This window comes from Cryptomeria japonica, chromosome 7 (assembly GCF_030272615.1).
Source record: "Cryptomeria japonica chromosome 7, Sugi_1.0, whole genome shotgun sequence".
Lineage (NCBI taxonomy): Eukaryota > Viridiplantae > Streptophyta > Pinopsida > Cupressales > Cupressaceae > Cryptomeria > Cryptomeria japonica.
In genome coordinates, this window is record NC_081411.1 from 577,625,816 (window position 1) to 577,645,546 (window position 19,731).

At 36.3% G+C, this 19,731-nt stretch overlaps 1 protein-coding gene across 2 annotated transcripts in view; it reads right to left on the reverse strand.

Annotated features, from left to right (window-relative positions):
• The window catches only part of LOC131073115 (uncharacterized), a 210,099-nt gene extending 192,559 nt beyond the window's left edge, over positions 1 to 17,540 (reverse strand). Inside the window, exon 1 of one of the 2 annotated variants that reach the window (XM_058009500.2) lies at positions 17,255 to 17,540. In XM_058009500.2, coding sequence (XP_057865483.2) covers positions 17,255 to 17,335 — 81 coding nt within the window. In that variant the 5' untranslated portion in view covers positions 17,336 to 17,540. The remainder of the gene's footprint in view (positions 1 to 17,254) is intronic. The other variant, XM_058009499.2, reaches the window with a different exon arrangement.
• Positions 17,541 to 19,731: the final 2,191 nt, after the last annotated feature.

A 19,731-nucleotide genomic window follows, 5' to 3' on the forward strand; every position in this document is an offset into this window, starting at 1 on the left:
CCTTGGACATATTGATCTCAGAGGTTTCAAAAAGAGAATGCATGGACTTGACGGACAGTTGCCTACGCCTATTGCCAGGAGGAATTTCAAGGCATCAAGAAAGAAAAGTCCTCTGACTTGGTGAAAATATAGAAAAAAAAAATTCGGACTTCTTGGGGGATTTCATCTACAATCCCAGACCTATCAAAGCAATCAGGGCAACTTCTTGAAGTATTTCATCTCCTGAAGAATTAGAGACAAGCTCCCAATCAGAATCAGATGGCGACAAGAGGAGTATTCCACCATACTTAGACAATTTCTTGACACAAATTGGAGAATTCGGAAAGGAATAACATCAATCCAGTTCAAGCAAGAAGAAGTTCAAAGTAATCAAGAAAGAAAATTTTAATAACTTCAAGTCCAAACATTTGCTCCAAGGGGAAACTTCTAGACCTCAAAGATTTAAATGCAAGTGAGAAGAAGAGATCAAAATCTTGAAAGGAATCCAAGATCAAAGCTAGGAAGAAGCAAGCGCTAAGGACAAAGTCGTCAGCAAGGAAAGATATTCTAAGGCAAGTACGTGAAAGAAGAACAAAGTGACCAACGAGGACATCCAATACACTGAGGTGGCGTCTCGTCATCTTCCAACCAATCAGATTGTTCCAAGTCAACATGTCCAGGTTCAATGAACCTGACTTATCCACAGAAGCTTCTAAAAGGCACACTCCACAATATAACAACCTTCTATTTTATTATTGGTTTATATTTAGTAGAAGGACAAGTGTCCCCAAATGTAATTTTCTCATTGGTCGGGAGGTAGTTAGTTGTAGCAAACCCTAATTAGGGTTTTATTTTGTAATCTCAACCATTGATTCAAAATCAATCCTGGCCATTGAGTTATGATTGAAGAGCCTATAAATTGAGCTCGCCCCTCATTTGTAAAACATTGGAGCATGTTGCAAAACATGTTGAGATAAGCAAATTGTTGCTTACGACTGCCAAAGTAATAAGTAATGCATTGTTCGAATTGATGGTGATTACTTCTCTTATTTTGGAGTTTGCATGGTTCTTATCCCTCATCATAGTTTAGATTTCATTTCATGTATGTTAGACGAATGCAAGATTTGATAAGTAATGAGTTATGGTGAATCTTCTGCTCGTACTTTTGATGAACAGATGATTTTTGTTCATTGTGTAAAGTTAGTATGAGCTTACTTTGTGGATGCTAACTTTTGTTTGGATAAGTATTGTTCAATTTGATGGCAGTTATTCATGATGTGAAAATCGTAAGCACACCCCTTGAAGATTGCACCCACTTTGTGTAGTCGTCCTAGCATGGCGAAGCAAAGCGTTGTTATTGGTTTCACCAAGTCAATACCGTCTCTTGAATTCTTAGGAATAGATTAGAACTTCTAAACCCTTATCTCCTTTTCAGTTTTCTTGACGCCCATGATCCAAGACCCAAACGATAGAGCTTCATTGTCTAGACCTTCATTGCGAATTGAACGAGCCAAGCGTAAGTCCCTTTGTGTACTACCAGCATATCACAATGCCCATTGAGCTTATCCACACGTCAAGACCTAATAAAAGAAACCTTGGAATCGCCATATGATCTTCTCGCAATCTTAACATATGCGGTGATTTGGTTCAAGAGAGGATAGAGTCTCTTTGGACATTTTATTATGTGTTCGATGGGTGATAAAATGCACACCAACAGTACTATAAGATGTCTTTCGTTTATATTGGAAAGAGTTTGTGTCTTCCTTAGGACAGAAATATTAGTGAGTGTATGTAATGTCCCTCCTAGTTAGAGATCATTGTCTAGCAAAACAGATTGTTAGAATACAACAAATATATATATATATAACTAGTCTAATTTGCAATTAAACTTCAATTACTTAATTAACATTAATTTCAATTCTTATTTAATAAAAAGGATACGAGTGCAGTGTTGGGACATGTCCTTAGGCGGCTGTGAAGCTCGCCTTCTTGGAACCCATCTTGGTTCCAAGCCATACCAGGAAATCGAAGGTTAATTCGATTCCTATCTTGGATGTAATTTCTTGCACCCAAGCCATACCAAGGAAGACCATCATATATGATCAATTCCTTGCCTTGGATGATGCATCCCATCATCCAAGTCTACAAGAGAGGACCGGCCAGATCCGTCTCTTCTTGGATGAACTTTGTCAACCAAGCCATAACATATATGCATATAGATATTCAGTATATACTACCTACAGGGGATTATCATAATCCCTGCATTAGGCTAAGGGAATTTCCTCCCAATAGCCTCCATCATATAGCCATTATTCATATTACATTCTACAGTTCATTATCATTTCCCATTCCATAATCTACATTTACATATTCCTAACTTAACATATATTTTGTAACATATATTCAGAAAAATATTCATTAACATGTTTTCAAGAATATTCATTAACATATATTCGAAAATATCCATTATCATATATTCACAAATATTCATTAACGTATATTCAGAACTACTCATTAACATATATTCACTCGTATTCATTAACATATATTTTCACATATTCGTGAACATATATTTACACATATTCATTAACATATATTTACACATATTCATTAACATATATTTAAAACCATTCATTACTTATATATGTGTGTGTGTGGCACACATGTCCACCCACATATATATACTATACTCTATGACACCACTTACCTATTCACAACCCGCAGTAGTAGTTTCCAGTCTGTAGTTTTGTCCTTTTCTGTTCGCGGGCTGTCGTGGCCGTTTGCAGACTTTCCTTTTTCCTCCCCCCTTCCTTGTGCTGATGTTCTTCTTTAATACCCCATGGAGGGGAAAGGTTGCATCCCTCCACGGGTCCCTTCCGCGCGAAGGGATGCTACGGTGGTCGCAGCCTAAGCTGCGACTACCATCGCACCACTTCGTGCGGCGGGGGGGGTAGTGCGTAGTTCATAGTTTTAGCTTATTAAATATTTTAATTTAATAATACTTTTCTTATTATTAAATACATTGATATTTAAACATTTACTTAATAATACTTCTTTATTATTTAATATATTAAATACATTACCAGTTTAGTCATTTATTTAATAATACTTTTCCTTTATTATTTTATATATTAAATACATTAACATTTTAATCATTTATTTATGTTAACCTTATTTAATTAATCAATATTTAATGATTTATTTCCTCTTAGTATATTAATATTATTTAATAAATTTACATCGGTGATACCGTAGGGGTTATCACGGTGTACACTTTAAGCGTGTTTGCAATCAGGCTACTGACTAGGTTGTCATCAAAAGCAATTTATAGGGTTTGAAAGTGTAGACACCTAAAATTGTCATGCTTAATTAAATAAATATTTTATTTATTTAATTATTTTATCCCAAGTCTTCTATTAATTAAATAAATTTTTATTTATTTAATTCATTCATTTATCCTTTTCTAGCCCTTTCCTCATTTATTTAAATTATCTTTCTCTCCTCCATTTTCTAAAGCGTCTTCTATATAAAAGGATTTTTTCTCTCTTTCTAAGACCTAATCAGTACTTTATGCAATCAAGCGACTTCACAACCACAATCTGTTCTTTGTTGAGCTCCTGTGCACATACAAAATCTGAGAGCAAATATATCAAACAAGATCAATGGAGATTGAAACCCTGCTTGACATGTGAATGGTATTATTGTTCAATTTATTGATTTGCATGTTCTTAGGTATCTTCATTGGTGTATGGTGAATGTTTTATTGTAGGACTAGGGTTTATTGTGGTTGGATCTTTGTGGTTTTGCAATAGTTTATCATCATCATTTTTCACCGTATACAGTAAGAAACCTATAATCATTGGATGTGTTAGCAGCAATCTTTTTCTTTCTATTAATATATAAAGTTCAATCATTTAGATGAGGTGTTGTTCATTGTGTGGTTATTTGTAGGCTTAATCATGATGCTTTCAACTGATGAAAGCAAGATGAATCATTTGCATGGAGAGCATTGTGCATGTTATGCTACACTATTTTAATTTCTTCAATTTAGGATTGTTAGTTTAATTTGTTCAAGTCAGAAAACCTAGACTTTTAATTTCTTATTGAGATGCTATATGCAAGTATGTATATTTGGTAAAATTAACGATTACAAAATTCCTTAATTTAGCATTACACTTTATAAGGATCATTATGTAGCACTTTGGCAAAAGTGCCCAAAGTTCATTACAAAAGACAATGGTTTAGAACAAGAGGGCATTGATAGAAACCAAAGAAGACTAGCAAGATAGGATTTTTAATTGACTATTACAAAACAAGCATAAGCATTTGACAAAGAAAGCAAGTAGATATCATCATCATGAGAGCCCTTAGCTTCATCAAACATTCATGTTGAGTTTGCAATGACACTTCCCAGTGTGAGGTTGTGGTGGCATACATCATTCATTGTTCTAGACACATCCCATAGCTACCTCATTTGGACCCCTAAGTTGTACATTACATGGTTCAACCAGACTAACAGCTTCATTTAAGTTAAAATTTTGTAGGTTGGTAACCTTTTGGGATTGTGGAATTGCTAGAATTGTTGGATGGTTGCAGCATCATATCTTGTCATTCTTTCAGCACCAAGAATATGTTTGATGGCCTTCATGCAATAGAGCACACTTTAGCAGTAGTGTCAAAGGATAGAAACACTTCCCTCCTCTTTGTTGAGGAAACTATTGATAGATCTCTATTTGCCCTTGATGACTTGAAGGTTACTAAGCAGAAGATATGAGATTTTATGTTTGTACCCTTTCAATGTAGTCTAGAGTTTATAAGCCTTTAGGGATCCATCAATTATATTGTTGATATATGCCAAAAAAAATCGATAGGCTATGGGAATGTGTATCAAAAACCTCAAGGTGTAAGGTTTCTTTTTAAAGTGGATTAGAGTCATGGTTTGGCTCTAGAAATGCAAGCTTATCACTTAGGGTGTATTAGCCATAAAACTTAAATGGAATTGGAAAATGTAGGCTATGTGTATGATCAAGAGACAATGAGTTGGAGATACTAGGATTTAGTTGGCAATTGAGTAAAAGTCCTGTTGTGACCTAATCACACATCACCCCATCCCAGATAGAGACCCCCTACCTTTTAGGCCCTTTTGGTCGTTTGGTTTTTGGTTTTTTGTGGGTTTTGGTGGCAGTCTCATCAGTCTCTCAGCTTTGCGAGTGTTCGGGGGTCGCATTGATTAAATCTGCTTTTCGTTTGAATGATTTTGGTGAAGTCTAGGGCATGTTTCGTAAATTTTAGGGTTTCTGCCTTTAGTCCTAGATTTTAGGGATTTCTGTTAGGGTTTTGAAAAAAACTAAACATACAACTGGAACCAGGACCCTTCGAGGAACCTCCTAGTAAAATTTGAGCCAAAACGGAACAACTTTCTATTTTTAAAAAGTTCCTATTTTTTAGGGATTTTACTAAGTCTTGGAATGTCGTCATTTTGCCAAAAATCAAACTTACTATTTTTAGTAATTTCTAGTTTTAGTAAGTTTCTATTTATAGTAAGTCATTCTGTGTCCTATTCTAGGGATCTAACACTGACATTCTGAAGGTTTCTATTTTTGGAAGTTCTTTTTTGGCAGGACCATTCAAGCGAAGTGATGAAGGCCAAGCATTCACGACTACTTCTAATTCTGAAAAGTCAGAAAGTAGACAAAGAGAGTCAAAAATGGCTAAGTGTTGAAAGACCGTTCCTGAAGTGGAGGCTCGAGAAATTTGTCTAAGTCCGGGAAATCACCTCAAATCCATATATGGTAGCCTGATCCGGAAGAAGCTCAGAAATTCACCCAAGTCCGGAAGAAGCAAGGAAATCATGAATTCCTTCTTCATGATCAAAACCTGCCTAAAGCCAGAGGAGGGCGCCAAAATGGCATGCTCATGGAAGGATAGGCAAAATGTTGAATTCCTCCTCCATGGTGAAAATCCGCCCCAACACTAAGAGGGCGCCAAAATGAAGTATGCTTGGAAGGATAGACAAAATGTTGAATTTCTCCTCCATGGTGAAAATCCGCCCCAACACTCAAGAGGGCGCCAAAATGAAGTATGCTTGGAAGGATAGACAAAATGTTGAATTCCTCCTCCATGATGAAAATTTGCCCCACCACTCAAGAGGGCGCCAAAATGAAGTATGCTTGGAAGGAAGGAAAAATAATCAATTCCTTCACCTAAGGGAAATTCCGCCCAACACTTAGGAAGGGCACTAAAGAGGGGTAATGAAGGAAAATCCTCCAAATCATGAATTCCATGACAAGTTCAAAAATCTGCCCAGAGCATGGTAAAGGTGCTATAATGAGGTATGCAAGGAAAGATGAAGAAGTGCATGAATCCTCCACCAATGCAAAACACCGCCCAACACTCAGGTAGGGCGCCAAAAAGAGATGTGCATGGAGAGATGGGAAAAAGAGTGAATTCCATGCTAAAGGTGAAATAGCGCCCTAGGTTGGAGGAAGGCACAAAACTCAAGGTGCCTTGGAAGCAAGGAAATCATGAATTCCTTCTTCATGATCAAAATTCCGCTCAAGGAAGATGGTAGGCGCCAAAATGGAGTCATCAAGGAGAATCAAGTAAGTGATGAATTCCACCATGAATTCCATGCCCAAGCCAGAAAACTGAAGAAATTTGTCTAAGGCATGAAAGTCCAAGGGTCAAGGAGGAATGAAAAGCAAAAAATCCCCTCGGAAAAATTTTCCATTTTTAGACACTGAATCTTATCAGAATCAATAATTTTTTATGGATTCGAAATCGTGAGAAATTTCTTTATCTAATGGTCCCGTCTCCTAAATTTTAGGAGGATCCCTAAAAAATAGGAGGTGTTTAAGAAGCATAGAAATTTCCCTCCGAAGCAAGAAAAGTCAAGCTACAATGGAGAATCAAGCGAATCTTAAAGAATCTTTCAATTTCCCTCCGAAATTTGAGAGAATGGAAAGTTAATGAGTTGGCAAAGGGAATATTCTAAGTATGACGCATAACTTAGTGCATTAAGTGAAACTTCTAAATTTGAACTCACTTACAAGGGAAGTTTCTTTTGCATGGCGCAGTGATTGGGAAAGTATGACGCATAATAAATTCAATTGCCAAATTAATGCCTCCTAACTTAGCAATACGATTTGAAGAATTCTATATAAGCATGGGGAGGCATTTCATTTCTCACGTGTAGGATTTGAGAAAGAAGAATTGGAGGAGTGAAGAGAGGTCATACTTAGTCGATTTTTTCATCATTTCCAAGGTGCTTTTCAGGATGGCGGAATCAAGCAAGACGGCTACCCTCACCAGGCAAGCATTGATCAAGGCAGAGATGAAAGGCTTCCTTCCTAGTTCCCAGATGTTTTCCAGATGGAAGGAAATCAGCGATACAAATTTGGGCACATTCAATCTAGTTGCCTTCAAGATCAGAATGTTCAGGACAGCAAGACATAGTCTATCACCAACAGATGTCAAATTTGTCAAGAGCAGAATTGTTGCGGCAGCTGGTTTTCCTCCTGCTATTCAGCGTCCAGATTTGATTCTGGAGTGTGCAGAGCATTATAATCCAGAGCGGAAGACAATTTCAACGTCAGATGGCAAGCTGCTGGCAACATTGACTCCGGAGTCAATTAGTGAAGCTTTCGGAATTCCTTCCCACCATTCCATGACGTACAGGACTAACAGGGGGCTAAAGCAGTATATGACGTAGGTCCTACTAGGTGTGCTGACTTGATCAATAAACAGTGGTTGCCGAAGCCTAGGCCACGTCTCCAAAATGCCAAAGACTCTCACGATCTTTGAGTTCAAACAGGAATATGTGGACCTGATAAACATGCTGAGCAGAGTAATGGGATGTTCATATACTGTGAACTTTGAAACGTGGATGTTCTTCTATACAGGCGAGATCATGAATGCAAACGGGCTAGTTGACTGGGCCAGATTGATTAGTCATTACTTGCACGAACAACTGAAGAACTTAAAAGAAAGAAAGTCTCAGTCCTTCTCCATGAGCTCCTACCTAATCTATATGCTTGCGCGAAGGGAGGGATTTGATGGTCTGCCAACAAAGCGGAATTATGGGTTGCGAACCACCACAACTAAAAGTGCATGAGTGTTATCCCCAGCTGCATCTTCACAATGTTAGTTCTTACAGGCTGGCAAATGATACCTTCACTATGTACTTGACGCGGCTTATGCAAAAACAATTGCACGTAAGGGTGTCACCGCAAGCGAGGGCCCCGGTCCAGAAGTATGGAGCCACGTTCTTACAGTTTCCTAAATTCACCTACATCAGGATGCAGGGATTTTCATTCCAGTCATACAAGCTGCCGAGGTATCCATCAGACAGGCTCATACTGCTGGAACTCATGAGGCAATTAATAGCCTATGATCAATTCCAGAAGAAGAAGAAGAAGCAGTCTATCGAATTCCCAATTGTCCTAGGTGATTTCGTGGAAATGTGCCCAAGTTTGGAAGCGTCTGAGAGTGCAGCAAAGGAGTTGGCATTCTATCGCCTACCATTTTATACATCCAGGGCTCAATATGATCCTTACCGCCAAATCAGGAAGGTTGCTGGCATGAAATTCATACACAAATTTCACTTAGAAGATTATTGGGCAAGTGTCGAGGATGACCTTGAAGTCCGGAGGAAAATGTATTCCAAACTGCCCCTTGACACCATCAAGATAAGTGAAATTTACTAGGGGCCGGATCAAATGAAAGAGGATTCGGATTTAATGCAACCTGAATTTGAGAAAGTGAAAGATCAGCCCATTCAGTTGCCAGAGTGGTCAGAGCCCGAAATTGATGATTTCAATGTCCTGGCTAGACCGGTGCTGAAATTCACTAAGCACTGGGTTGATCGACAGATAAGGAAGTTGGTGAAAGGAAATGTTCATTTGACATATCAAGTAATGGGAAGTCTAGATTCCCATAGTGAAACAACAAAAGGATCTTCACAGGCCCAGGCAGAAGGGGAAGTCCGAATTGATAAAGGGAAAAGTGCCCCAAAGAGACCAAGGATGGCAAGGAAGAAAGATATCCAGCAAGAAGTTCAACAAGAGGTGCGACAGGAAGAACCTCCGCAAAAGAGAGCAAGGGTAGAAAGGGTGCAGTCACTAGCAAGTTCTTCCAGTGTACATGAGGTAGAGATGTTTCCATATCCAACAGATCCACCTTCAGGTAATACTCCAGCACCAGATATACTCAGCATTAATGCTTCACACAGACCCAATCAGCCAAGAAGTCAAAGACAAGAAAGTTCTCCACACCAGGAAGAGACTCATCAGGATAGCTTCGTGGAAGCCATCCTTGGCGAAATGGAAGAAGAAACACAGGAGCAGGAGCACATGGAAATCCATAGTCACTCCATTCCCACTCCAGATTGGTTGATAGGAAGGCTGAGGAAGGAACCAGAAAAGGAAATTGATCTAGCTCAGGAATTAGAAGAGTTGTTGAAGAAGATGGATCAGCCAACAGAAAGGAAGGCTCCCCGGAAATTTTCTAAAGTAGTGAGGGATGAGTCTGGATCTCGGACCCTACACATTGTTGAGACTGCAGTGGATAAGGACAGGAATGAAATCAGGCAAGAAGATTATGTTATCAGACAGGTTGATCTTGATCCTGCTTCCACAGGACAAGTAATTGGAGACTTCGAAGAATCTTCCTTAGCCATGAAGGAAAAGATGTTGAAGACAAAGGCGAAATGTAAGAGGTTGAGGGAAGAAAATAGAGCTCTATGCGAGTACATCAGAAGTTTTAAAAGGCCACTTAGAGAGGCGAGTCCTTCATTCATTCCTCCTTGCTTCCTATGGAAGTTGTTGATGATGTGGAGGTAATTAGAGTAATGGCACAAAATTCTAGGGAATGGATAGAAGATGTTTACACTAAAGCAGGAAAATTCATCGAGGGCTTGGCTCAGCTTCATTCAAAGTTTGTAGCCCTTCTAAACACATTGGAGACAACGAAAGGATTGTGGGAAGATGTTCACATATACTAGGACTCAACCATTCCGCGGCTCAGGGCTCTGACAAAGATTCCAAGGAAAATTCTAATTGATGGGAAAGTAATTCAGGAGAACGAGGTTTATGACTTTCCTTGGTGGTTTTGCATCGTTTGCTCAGGAAAGAACACCTTTGATAAATTCAGCGTGGAGTCTTTAACTTTGAAGGACTCGATCAGAAAGGTGCAGGAGGAAATCATCAATGCAATTGAAGCACTGTTCGCAAAGAAACTCAATGATAGTGGAGTAACACTGAACTCCCTGAAATCTCAATTACACGAGTTCTTCTTCCTAGGTTCATTCCCTAAGGAACATTTTGCAAATGTTTCTTCATTTTCCAGTATAATGAAGAAGACACAAGAAATCATGATGGAATGGGAAAGCTTCTTTTCCAAGAGTGAGGAAGAAATTGCCTTGATGGAATTCGATATTGAAAATGTGCCAAGTGTCTCCATCGGAGAGCTGGAAGCCGTCATCAGTAAATTCATTGCATATGCAATAAATGAACGGGATAATGGTCGTCCATTCTTGGACAAGAATCTTTTGGCTGAATAGTGGCGGCATATTTACTGCTGGAATATTTTTGACTTAGTGGTGGTCCGGTCAATGCATGTTGAATGCATGAGGAATCTTCTTGCATGCAGCCGCCTTATTAATGATTCTATGACAGATTCTCTACGCATGTAGCCGTCACATGGGGAATGATGGGCATTTATTTATTGCATGGGAATGTTTATTGTATTTTGGGCATGTTTGATGTAATGGGGTGCATTTAATGCACTGATGGACACCATTTTTGAGCTTTTAGAATAATTGTATATGGGCTTAGTGGGCATTAATAGCCGGTTCCCACCTTGTTGCATCTTGAGTGGGAAATCTTTAGGGTTTGCATGCAGTCAATCCCGGGAGCCTATATAAAGGGGTGACCCCCCGCATTTGTAAGGAGGAGAGATTATTGTCTAAGATTGTTGCTAAGGATTGTTGAAGTAGCCAGCTTAATACATTGTTCAATTTTGATGGTGTATTCTTGTTCTATTTTAGCAATCTGCATGGTCTTGCTCTCTTCAGTTACAAAAGATTTTGTTTTATGTTATTAGATGAACTGGATTTGATAGGATTGCTTGTTACAGAATTTGTGCTTATACTTTTGGTGTGCAGTTGATTGTTGCATGTTGTGCAAAGTTAGCCTGAGCCTTCGTTATTTGTGTATGTTTAACTTTGATTATCAGTAGAGATTGTTCGATTTGATGGTTTCTACTAATGATTTGAAAATCTTTAACACACCCTTTGAAGATTGCACCGCCTTCGTGTAGTTGTACATTGCTAGCGAAGCGAAGCATGGTTGGATTTTGCATAAGTAATCCCGTCTCCGTGTTCATAGAATTAGATTAGACTTAGCTTAGTCCTCTAAACCTTTCCTCATTTACATAGAAATCCTTGAACTCGCATAAGTTTGTTATCCTCTTCAAGTGAATACGTAAGACCCCTTGGGTTAACAACAAACCCATCAATCAACTGAGTCACGTCCACGCATTGAAGGAACCTTGGAGTTAGCCATTTGAACTTTTGTGCAATCTTAGCCTATGGACTAATTTTGATCAAGAGAGAGTAAGGTGACCATTGGTAACTTTATTCTGTGATCGACGTAGTCATAAAAAACACGTCAACAAGTCCATGTTTCTAGTTTTCAAGCCATCAATAGCAATTAATTTAAGAGGTTGAAAAGTAATGCAGCTAGGTTGGTGGATACAAGATACAAGGCAGAAACAAGATGGCACTTAACCTTTTTTGGAATGTACTTTCAAGCATTGGATAAAGTCAGCTTAACAAGCATAGAAACTTGACAAAGAACTTCTTCTCTTTGCATTATGTATCAAGGACAATGGTGACATCACATATAAAAAAAGACTTTTGAGCTTCCTTTTGATTAAAAAGTCATCATCTGAAACCATTTTTTCTTCCTATTTAAGCTTTCAATGGGAGGCTTACATAGATAGTTCAAGCAAGTGAAGGCTCCTCCCGACGCTCATGATTTTGGTTTTCTAAGTAGTGATGTAAAATTTGAACCCTCTTTTTTCCTTTGGTTGTCACAATAAATACAAAATACAATCTTGACTTGTTTACCAAGTGCACTTCAAAGGATTTAAATGTTGTTAGGAGGATGATATGAAGTGAAATCATTTTAAGATAGCATGGGAGTGGTAGGTACATTAATTTCCATCCCCACATCAATCTTCAAAACCAATAGATTATTTCTTTCACAGTCAACCAAAAGCCACAAATCCACTATTGCAGAGAGAAGGTTTGTTGGTGCTCCAATTTATGAGAGGATATGAATGGCCCCATTGATGGGAAGAACAATTCTAAAAAGGAAATCTAATCCCTTTAATATTAGTAGATCAATCAAGAATCCTAATATCTACATTGCTTGCATATGTGAAATCTTGCATTTCTTTCCTATCAACACCATAACTGCAAACAAATATGTTATATGCATTGAATGTCTAAACTAGTTTGTTCAAATCCATCTATCTATTAACTTGTCAAAACCATGAGCATTTTGATTTGGTACTCTACCAAAGAACTTGAGGTCCATGCTTCTTGTGGTTATTCTTTATTTGTTAGGATTTGAGATTGATTAAAATGTGGCTGACTTGTGTAATTGTCCATACAAGGGACCATAACTTTTTAACGGAAGTGTTTTCTTCAAAGTAGTATGATACAGGGATGACATGTCACTATTATTGCCATGTTGGAAACATAGAGGTAAATGTTGTCTTACAAGCCATATAGGATTGTTTTGTTGGTGTGAAAAATATGGTTTCAACACAATAGAGAAGCAAAGAACATGATTTGATTGTGGGAATTCATTTGCCCACTTAGGTCATGCTCTACTATATCTCTATTTTTTGTGTGGTTGTACAATCATGCTAGACAACTTTGGGGGGCAAGGATAGTAAATTAGGATGTTCTTCAACCTAGTGAATTTCTTACTAATATAAAATGTTGTCTACTTCTTGCAGTTTGTACTAGTTAAGACTATGTAGTTAGGCTGAAAAAATTTCAAACCCTGGTGACTAATTCCCTGACGTTAGAAAACATTGAGGCAATCACACAATAATTGAAACTTCAAAATGTGGAAGCATACACAAATAATTGCACCTTCAATTAGTTTTTCATTCCTTCAAGAAACTTCTAAGGAAACCTCCAAAACTAATATTAAACAAAGCTGAACGGAAATTCACTTTATTCAATTGTTATAATCTTTCTATGTTGCTCCTATCTTTATACTAATTCAACTAAAAAATAATCTTCCCAAAATTGGCCTTACTTGCAAAAAGCGTCATTATCACTTATAAGGACAAGATGGAAGATAAGTCTAAATGTTTATCTATGATTTATTTAGGCTTATTCGGCTAAATAAACTACTTTAACTTTAATCCTTAAAATTGATATACAAAATAGTATAACTTGAACTATTTGAACTATTTCCACACATTCACACTGAATCTATGCAGAAGTTCCTATTTGAGCTAAAAACTAAACACTCCCTCTTAGCAAGGAAGGAATATGCACCAATCCATAAACTAGCTATTGATAAACTAATTCCTAAAAACTAGAAGGCTCTATGATGTTTCTCATCAATGCTATGTTGTTAGGAAACTTCTTCAAAGGCTTGCTCTCCTTGAATGTGCTCCTAGGAGCCTTAACATTCTCTTGAGCATCCCTCAATGTTTATGTCAACCATCAAGGTCTTTTGACAAAACTAGGAGGGGCAAAAGTCTCTCCCTGTTCACCTAAAGGATATTATTCAAAACTAGAAGCCACTACTGTCTTTGGAGACCCAAAATCAACCTTTGGAGTTTCCTACTCCTCATCCTCTATCACTAGAAATATCTAATGATTCTTCTGAGATGCAAAGTCTTTCTCGAATTTCACATATCAATTGGCTAATACTTTCCTTTACCATGGAATAAAGACCCTATAGGCCTTTGAAGTCTCACTATAACCCACAAATAAACCTTTCCTACTAGGAGGTTCCAATTTAGTCCTCTTTTCTACCGGTATATGGATATAAATTGGGCAACTAAAGATGCAAAAATGACTCAACTCCAAATTCACACCACTAAATGCCTCTTCTAGTGTCTTGTCATTCAAGATCATTTGAGGACACCTATTCAAAATACACTTCTCTAAGACATGTTTCTACCCAAAGAAACAAGTCTAAGTCATGAATCATAGCCTTAGCAATCACTATTATGGATCCATTACTCCACTCTGCAACCCCACTCTATTGTGGATTGTATGGAACTATAAACTCCCTCTTTATTCTTTCTTTCTCACAAAAACCCTCGAACTCCTTGGAGGTATACTATCCCCCATTCTTCATTCTCAAGACTTTGATTTTCTTCCTTGTTTGATTTTCAACTATAGCTTCGAACTCCTAAAACTTACTAGATACCTCATCCTTGATCTTTAAGAAGTAGATCCATGTCTTGCAAGAGAAGTCGTCAATAAAAGAAACATAATACATGCATCCCATAATTGATCCTACTAACGACAATCCACACACATCCAAATGCACTAAGTCTAAAATCTCCTTAGACATATGCTCTTTGCCTAGGAAGCAATCTTGACATACTTGTTCCGTATGTCTATAGCACTTTTGAGAGGGGAAAGATGGCACATCCTCCTATCTAAAATAATCTAAGACATCCACTTGTTTTTGCTAAAGATGAGGACATCCTAGCACCCCTTGTCCATCTCAAAGACATCAAGACATCTCCACATCAAACATATAAATATCTATAGCAAAAGAAAATTAAAAAAACATTTTAAAACAAAAAAGCCCTAAACAAGAAACCCCCAACCCATAATAATATTTAAAACCTATACTGATTGCTATTTTGCTATGTGACCAATCTTCCCTACAAACCTCCGGAACCAAGTATGATCCACTCTGGATTTGGATATTGGTTTGATAGAGACATTAATGTGCCAATTTGCAACCTATGCATTTTTCCCAAACAAACCCATGTTGAATCCAACAGCATTTGATGGATTCCACAATAACCCCATTACAGTTTGGCCCCCTGTTTTAATTGTTCGAGCAAATTTTACTCAGCTAGCTTTAGATGGGAGCAATTATCATCTCCATGTATTTCTACCTAATCTTTAAGCTTATTAAATAGATGCCTTTGTAGCATTTATCTTGAGGATTGGCAATTTCTCCCATACATAGCCTTCTCTCTTTTCAATGTGGTACTTGTGTTCTAGTTCACAAGCATCACAATGATTCTAATGTGCAAAATTGGGAACAAAGCCTTCAAAATCTATGGAGTTTGTCTACCTCATCACTCCTCCCATTCTACTCTTGCTATTGGCACAAGGAGCTCTCAGTCTTTCTTGTTGCTTTCTTAGCCTTGTCCCAAGCGTTTCCCTAAGGGATTGAAGTGAAGTTGGGTAAGATTTTCTTAATCACTTTTTAACAACATTATGGATGATAAGTTCAAAGTAGACTATTTAGTTTATTTATTATTAACATACTTTATTTTGCATTATTATTATATTATATTAAATTTATTAATATTATATAAGGTTCATAATTTCTATAAATTAAAAATATTAGGAAATATGAATATTTTGGTTTTTGATTAGGTAAACATGGTTTTGAAAGGGCCCAAAACCTTGTACATTAAAAAGGACAGAGCATGAAGCACCAGGACAGCAAGGAACAACCAAAAGAAACTATGAGACAACAAAAGACAAAACCTGACACAGCCATATAGAAAGTTAGAAACCCACCCAAAGTCAAGGTGGTTTACAGAATTGTTCTAAAGATTTTAGGTTAACCTTAGAATCAGGACCCTTCTCCCCCAAACTCCTTTTCTTGTAACAAGGAGAATCCATAGAAAAACTAGTATATTCCTCATGCAACCTCACAACTTTAGAAAAGGTAAAATTATCAATAGAAGATTTCCCTCTATCATCCACAGTCTGCTCCATGCAAGAAGAAGAAGACTGCTCAATAATATAGGGCATTTATTTATTTTTCCCCAAAGAAATGGCATTCCTTATAGTTCACACAAGTAGTAGTAGCCTGACCCACTTTACGACAAGAATGGCAAACAATAGGAGAGCTTTCAAATTCAATTTTATGCAACCAATTACCATATTTGAAAGAAAAGGTAAGTTGAGTGGGAAGAACCTTGTTCTTTTCCACAAACACACAAAATCTAGCATACAACATATGCTTCATGAATTTGGTGAATTTGGTGAATTTGGTGATAGATTCAATAGCACAAAATTGCCCAAATAAATTGGAAATGGTCATGAAAATCTTTTCATTCCAATATTCCATTGGCAACCCCAGCAAACGAACCCAAACAAGAGACTTGAAGTCATTCATTGGGTCGAAACCAAGAGACCACTTTATAAGAAAAAGGCTTCATTCCCAAAAACCAAGGGCCCTCACTAAGAATCCTTGCAATCCTCCATATCAGACAAGAAAAAAAAAATTGTACAACATAGTAGTTACCTCAATTTGGCCACTCAATTTCCAAAAACCAATATTCTAACAGTATCAATATTGGGAAGATAGCCACAAAATCTCACAACAAGCGAGCTCCTTAGCCAATTTGACAACTCAACAAGAAGAGAATCGAGAGTCTCGATTTCAATCTCCTTCTCACAGAGAACTTTCAAGATCCTAGATGTCGGTGCAAGGATAGTCACAAGAGGTGTGGAAATAGCAGCCACAGAAAATTTCCAAATTGGAAAGTAACTGGTAACAACAGTAGCTCACAAGTAGAGTACCCCAGCAGGCGCATTGGAGCCATAGAAAATGACGAAACCAAAGTCTTTCAGATGTAAACGCATTTTCAAATGCCTTCCCTGATTCGTTGAAAAATTTTAGTCTGCAATAGTTAAACTTAGTTTGTGTGCTTAAATGAGGATTTTAAGTGACTTCTCTTATTCATTGCAAATTTTCACCCTTTAATAACAGCTAAAGAGACCTAATTTAGTTTATCTTTTGTCCTTAAAATTGCTAAACTTTTGGACATTAGTTAGATAAGACTTCTACATGAAAAACAATTTGTGCTTTTATTCACTTCATCTTAAATTTGACAGACAGAATTCCATCCTTCTGCCTGACAATCTTAGCTGTAACCGCCCACTGAATATAGTTTTTCCAAAAAACAAAACTGAAATGTACCCGCTTTGTTGAAAAATAGGGTTTGAAAAAGGGAGAAAGACGAAAAGCAAAGGCACCTGACGCTTGCAGTCGTTCCAGTTATCGTAAATGCCAACGCATCGGCCCCTGCGCACTGCGTAGTACTTTGAACCAGCCATTATCAATTCCTTTGTTTCACTGGGTAGCGTGGATTACCACATGAAATATTTCACTGTATCGGCGGTACCCCTTGCCCGCATGGAAGAAGCTAACATATGCGATGCCACCGCTAATATATTTGAAACGCTTGCTCACTTCCTCGTTTTAGAAATTGAATTAACGAGCTCGAAGTTACAAGAGGAAGGAAACACTATGTGGCAAGATATTTCGAAGTTGATAATTTATTTAGTAAGAATAGGTTAGAAGAGGAGAGCGCATATATGGGCCAACCTCTAAATTGTTCTATCATTATTACTATTATCAAGGTTAATGTTACGCTGATAGTAATATATGTTTGAATGTGCTAATTATATAAAATAAAATGTGTGATTATTTTTATTGTAAATGGATTGTTATCAAAATGAATGAGAATTAACTAATGCATAATATGTCTTCAAAACAATTGCAAACGTATAATTCAATCATAGAGCATAAAATGATAACAATTTGCTTCTTAACAATTGATAGCTACAAAAGATCTAGAGCCCCTTGTTGAGTATGGCATGATAAGAGACCACTATTCTTTGTTAGAATGATGTTCTTTTGGTGCTTTTATGGATGGGTTGTGCCTCCAAGATGAGAATTTGAATAAATATATTCAAAGTGATATGTAAGAATCTAAGGAGTATACAATAGTTTTGGTTTGTAGCTTTTTTATATTAGAGAGATAGTTGTTGTAGTCTTGCTTCTTCTTTCTTCCTTATGATTGTATATGCACTATTTTGCATTTCTAGCTCAATGTAGAGACCATCCAATGATTTGACTGTGTATATGGATGCGAATGTTAAACCTTGTCTTTCAATTGTTCCAATATCAATCATTGTCTTTTGGAGTGTTAAACCCCAAGATTTATGGACCGTAATAGCCCATGCCATCGTAAGCAATACTTGCCTTTGATTACCTAGTGATATGGGTGTTGTTGGTACAAATTTTGGATCATCTAGGTTCCAACTTGTTTTCTCCACTTTTTACAAAGAACCCTAAGTTCTTACATGATCCATATACACGGCTTAGTGTTCTTTAGTCTCCATTCTAGCTTAATCTACTCTTTTTTTTATTCTAGCATTTTCCATTTTGCACGAACAAGTCATCTATGAGAGCATGAAAATTTAATGTACCCAACTCCATGAACAACGCGATTCATTCCTTTAAAGAAGGGATGAATATAATTAGATTTAAGGTAAAAGAAATCACTTTTAAATTGAAAGCATGTTTTCTATTTGAATTTTATTTTATTTTATAATTTATATTATTTTTAAAATTATTTTGATCTCTATATTTTTTAATTAAAAAATTACATTTAATTTTTTATGTTTAACAAGTGCCACGTAGTGGCGAGTACTTGCATTTTTAGTAAAAAATTGTTTAGTTAATAGATGAGTTATAACATATCAATCTGGACATGGGTTTCAACAATAGTTTGAAGTAATATATTTTTTCAAGGCATATGTATTGCATCTATGTAGTAGAGAGTGCCTGTAATGAACAAATTGATATTCAAAGTTGAAGGTATTTTAATTAAACATTTATAGTTATTGCATAATCATTCTAATTTTTAAAATAATAATTAAAATGTTCAGAATCTAACATCATATAATTATATAATACACTAATCTCTATAAATTTAATTTCCAATTTAACAACCCTTAGCCCTTGATCTAGGTTTAACTCTAACTTTAATTTTAGTCTTATGTTTAGCCTAGTTCAAATTCTATTGTAACCATAACCCTAATTCTAATATTAACATTAATTTTTATTGTAGCCATAATACTTAACCTAATTATAACATTAAATACAATCCTAATCTTATTTTTTTCTTAACTGTATCCCTAATCCTTAATCTAAAACTCTAACCTTAATTTTTCAAATAGTTTGAACCTCAATTCTACTTTTGGAGCTAACCCATATTCTAACACTAACACTAACTCTTGTTATAATTCTAATTTTAATCCTGATTATAATTATTAATAATAAATGCAATTGCAACAAAATCTATAATTGTCATTATTATAAATATTTTTAAATAATTTGTAATTAATTTTAATTTTAATTTTAATTTAATGGTGACATAAAATAAATTAAGTGATCTTTATAAATCATTATTACTTAAAATGTATTAGCATGTTTGTAATTACTATTTTTCATAATATGGTGCAAATGTATAATATTTTTTTATATAATATGTTAAATTATGATAAGATTGAATACTTTTAAAGTTTTTACAAAATAAAAAATATTACAATTAAAAGAATATTTCTAAATTGATACTAAAAAATTAGTTTAATAACATTTTTATAAATATTGTATAAATTTAAAAATATATAGTTATAAAAGGTATGTAGTAATCATTATGTGA